Genomic DNA, 2,807 nt, shown 5'->3' on the forward strand with positions numbered 1-2,807 from the left:
GGCAGTAGCAACCTTCTAAGGTGTGCTAGGTTTCTTCTCCTTTATCGCAGTGTTGAGAGAAAATTAGGTACATGTTCTCTAAAGTTATATTATCTGATTTATCTCCGATCCTCTCACTTCTTATTAATTATTATAAGAATTTAGTTAATTTGTGTTTTAATAACATATTTTTAAAGTATAATCATTAAAATTTTTAATTTTGTTGGTGTTCAGTACATTAAAAAAATAAAAAAGTTATACATTTTAATAATTTTTAACAAAATATTTTGAGTGAACGACGAGATCCCAAAAAAAAAAAAAATACCCAATCCAGTCCCTGATATTTTTTTTGGGACTGATTAGTCCCTGTACCAAAGAAATTAACATTTACTTTTTTTGGTACAGAAGCCTCATTGTCTTTTCGAAGTAATTGTCAAGAATCAGATTGAGTTTTTTTTTTTTGTCAAGAACCTCGTTGTCTTTCGAAGTAATTGTCAGGGTTATTTTAGATTTTTCTCTAATATTTTTCATTCATAGTATTCTTATCATCATGTGCCCTTAGAAAACAAATTGGAAAAAAAAAACCCTTATTTTAATACTAAAAATAGAAAATATACGCAAATAACATTCCGTGTGTATTATATGCATGTCCTTCATTTGTCACATGCCAAATAAATTAGCTGAACTGTAGCCTTCTGGAGCCCATGTTCCTTTATATTCCTTTTCCTATATACTTATTTTTTTCTTTTTTTCTCTTTTCTTTTTCTTTTTCTTCTTTATATAAATCCAGTTCTTTCATGAAGAAGAAAAAGACAAACAATTGTATCACTCATCATTGTGTGTGTAGAGTATTAATAATTAAACAATTTAATATATCCCTGTAGCTAAGCTAAGCTATCAACATGGAAAGTGATGATACTGAAGAAAAATTCCTTAGCACTGTGCAAGTCTCCACCACTTCAAACTCCTCAAATTCAAGCACCATTAAAGAAAGAATCTCATCAAGAAGAGCATGTCAAATGTCCAAAAACGGCAACGAGTGCAAGAAAATGGAGAAGAACAATGGCGACTACTACGCAGGGATGCATCACCCAACATACAGAGGTGTGAGAATGAGGGCATGGGGGAAGTGGGTGTCTGAGATCCGGGAGCCAAGAAAGAAATCAAGAATTTGGCTGGGAACATATAGAACCGCTGAAATGGCGGCAAAAGCGCATGACGTGGCGGCTTTAGCCATCAAAGGCCCTTCAGCTTACCTCAATTTCCCTAAAATGGCTCGGCGTTACCCAAGGCCAGTCAGTACATCTCCTAAGGACATTCAAGCTGCGGCCTCCAAGGCGGCAGCCGTCGAGAACAATACTGAAGCTGATGCTGAACAAGAACAACAAAATCATGGCCTAATAATGGAATCTTCAACTTCCACTAATAATAGTAATGAGCAAGAATCTTCAAGTATGGATGATGATGATGATGGCGCATTGTTTGACCTGCTACCAGATCTTTTCTCCGACGATGGAAAGAGTACTGCATCTTCTTCCTCTTATTCTCCTTCTTGGCATCTACTATTTGCAGTTGATTATGGATTCAGGCTTGAGGAGCATTTTTTGTGGGAGAATTAATCCCATCAAAAATAAAATATACTTTACCAAGAAATTATTGGCTTGTAATTTGTAAATTGTAGTTTGCAGTACGTTCTTGCAATTATGGGTTTTAGTTTGTGTTTATAACTCTGCATAAAATCATTTAAATGATCGAGATTATTTTATTTAATATTTATTAATTATTGATAGAATAATTATGTATAATTATAAATATTATATATATAAATTATAGATGTTAAATTATTAAGATAACTTTAGTTATTATTTCTTCAACATTACTTCTATTGCAATTTTAGTATAAATTATGACCTTGATATGACTGACTACAATAATGACCTCATGATTAGTGTTAGTAACATTGTTACTAGCACATGCGGGTATCCAATAGGGATGGCAAAAATTTTTGGCGAGGCATGTATCCGCGGGAATTTACCCGTTGGAGAGCGGATATGGAAAGGATTTTCCACCCGCGGGGACGGGGGACGGGCCCCATTTATTAAATGGGGCGGGGGCGGGAATAGAAGTACATGCTCCATGAAGACCCGTTTATTCTCCGAATATGTAAAAAGATTATAATATCCTTAATATATATATATATATATATATATATATATATCTTGGAAAAGTATATAGAACCAAAACGTTACCAGTCAAAAACTAAACAAAATCATATTAATTTATATTAATAATTAATTAATTTTAAAATTTTAAAATTTAAAATTTAAAAAATTTAAAATTGATTAGGTAAACCTAATTAAAACTTATAAAAACCTTCATATTCTCTCTCACATTAACCTACCCACCTCCAACAATCACACACAGACCCTTCTCTCTCACCGTTAGGCCCTCTCCGTCTCCCCACCGCGATCCACTCCTCTTCTATCACCGACATCTGGCTCGTCGAATTTGTCACGGTCGACAAGAACCGTTTTCCTTTTGTGAACCAAATGTGTTACCGGAGCCGCCGTTGCAGTTGGAGTTGAACTTGGGCTCGATCCCTAAGGCGGCGACAATTTCGAGGACGGGAGGACAGCCTGAGAAGCCATGGAAGTGGTGAGGGACGTGGAAGGAGATTCTATGAGATGCACCTCATTGAGTAGGTGCTCACCGGTGAGTCCATGGTGGGTGGCACACCGTAGACTCTTGCGTGATCACTCTCCAAACCATAATCCATCATCGAACGGTACTCCAAATCCTCATCGTGATCGAACACAAACTCCGGAATCT

The 2,807-nt window shown here is 35.8% G+C and overlaps 1 protein-coding gene across 1 annotated transcript; it reads left to right on the plus strand.

Annotated features, from left to right (window-relative positions):
* The first annotated feature begins 603 nt into the window (after positions 1-603).
* On the plus strand, positions 604-1,832 carry LOC112755292 (ethylene-responsive transcription factor ERF035). The gene has a single exon (XM_025803276.3). The coding sequence runs from the start codon at positions 882-884 to the stop codon at positions 1,596-1,598; it is 717 nt and encodes a 238-aa protein (XP_025659061.1). The 5' UTR covers positions 604-881; the 3' UTR covers positions 1,599-1,832.
* The last annotated feature ends 975 nt before the right edge of the window (positions 1,833-2,807 follow it).

The sequence above is a fragment of the Arachis hypogaea genome, chromosome 16 (assembly GCF_003086295.3).
Source record: "Arachis hypogaea cultivar Tifrunner chromosome 16, arahy.Tifrunner.gnm2.J5K5, whole genome shotgun sequence".
NCBI lineage: Eukaryota > Viridiplantae > Streptophyta > Magnoliopsida > Fabales > Fabaceae > Arachis > Arachis hypogaea.

Coding starts and splice junctions, on each gene's coding strand:
- LOC112755292 (XM_025803276.3), top strand. CDS start 882: ATGGAAAGTGATGATACTGAAGAAAAATTCCTTAGCACTGTGCAAGTC.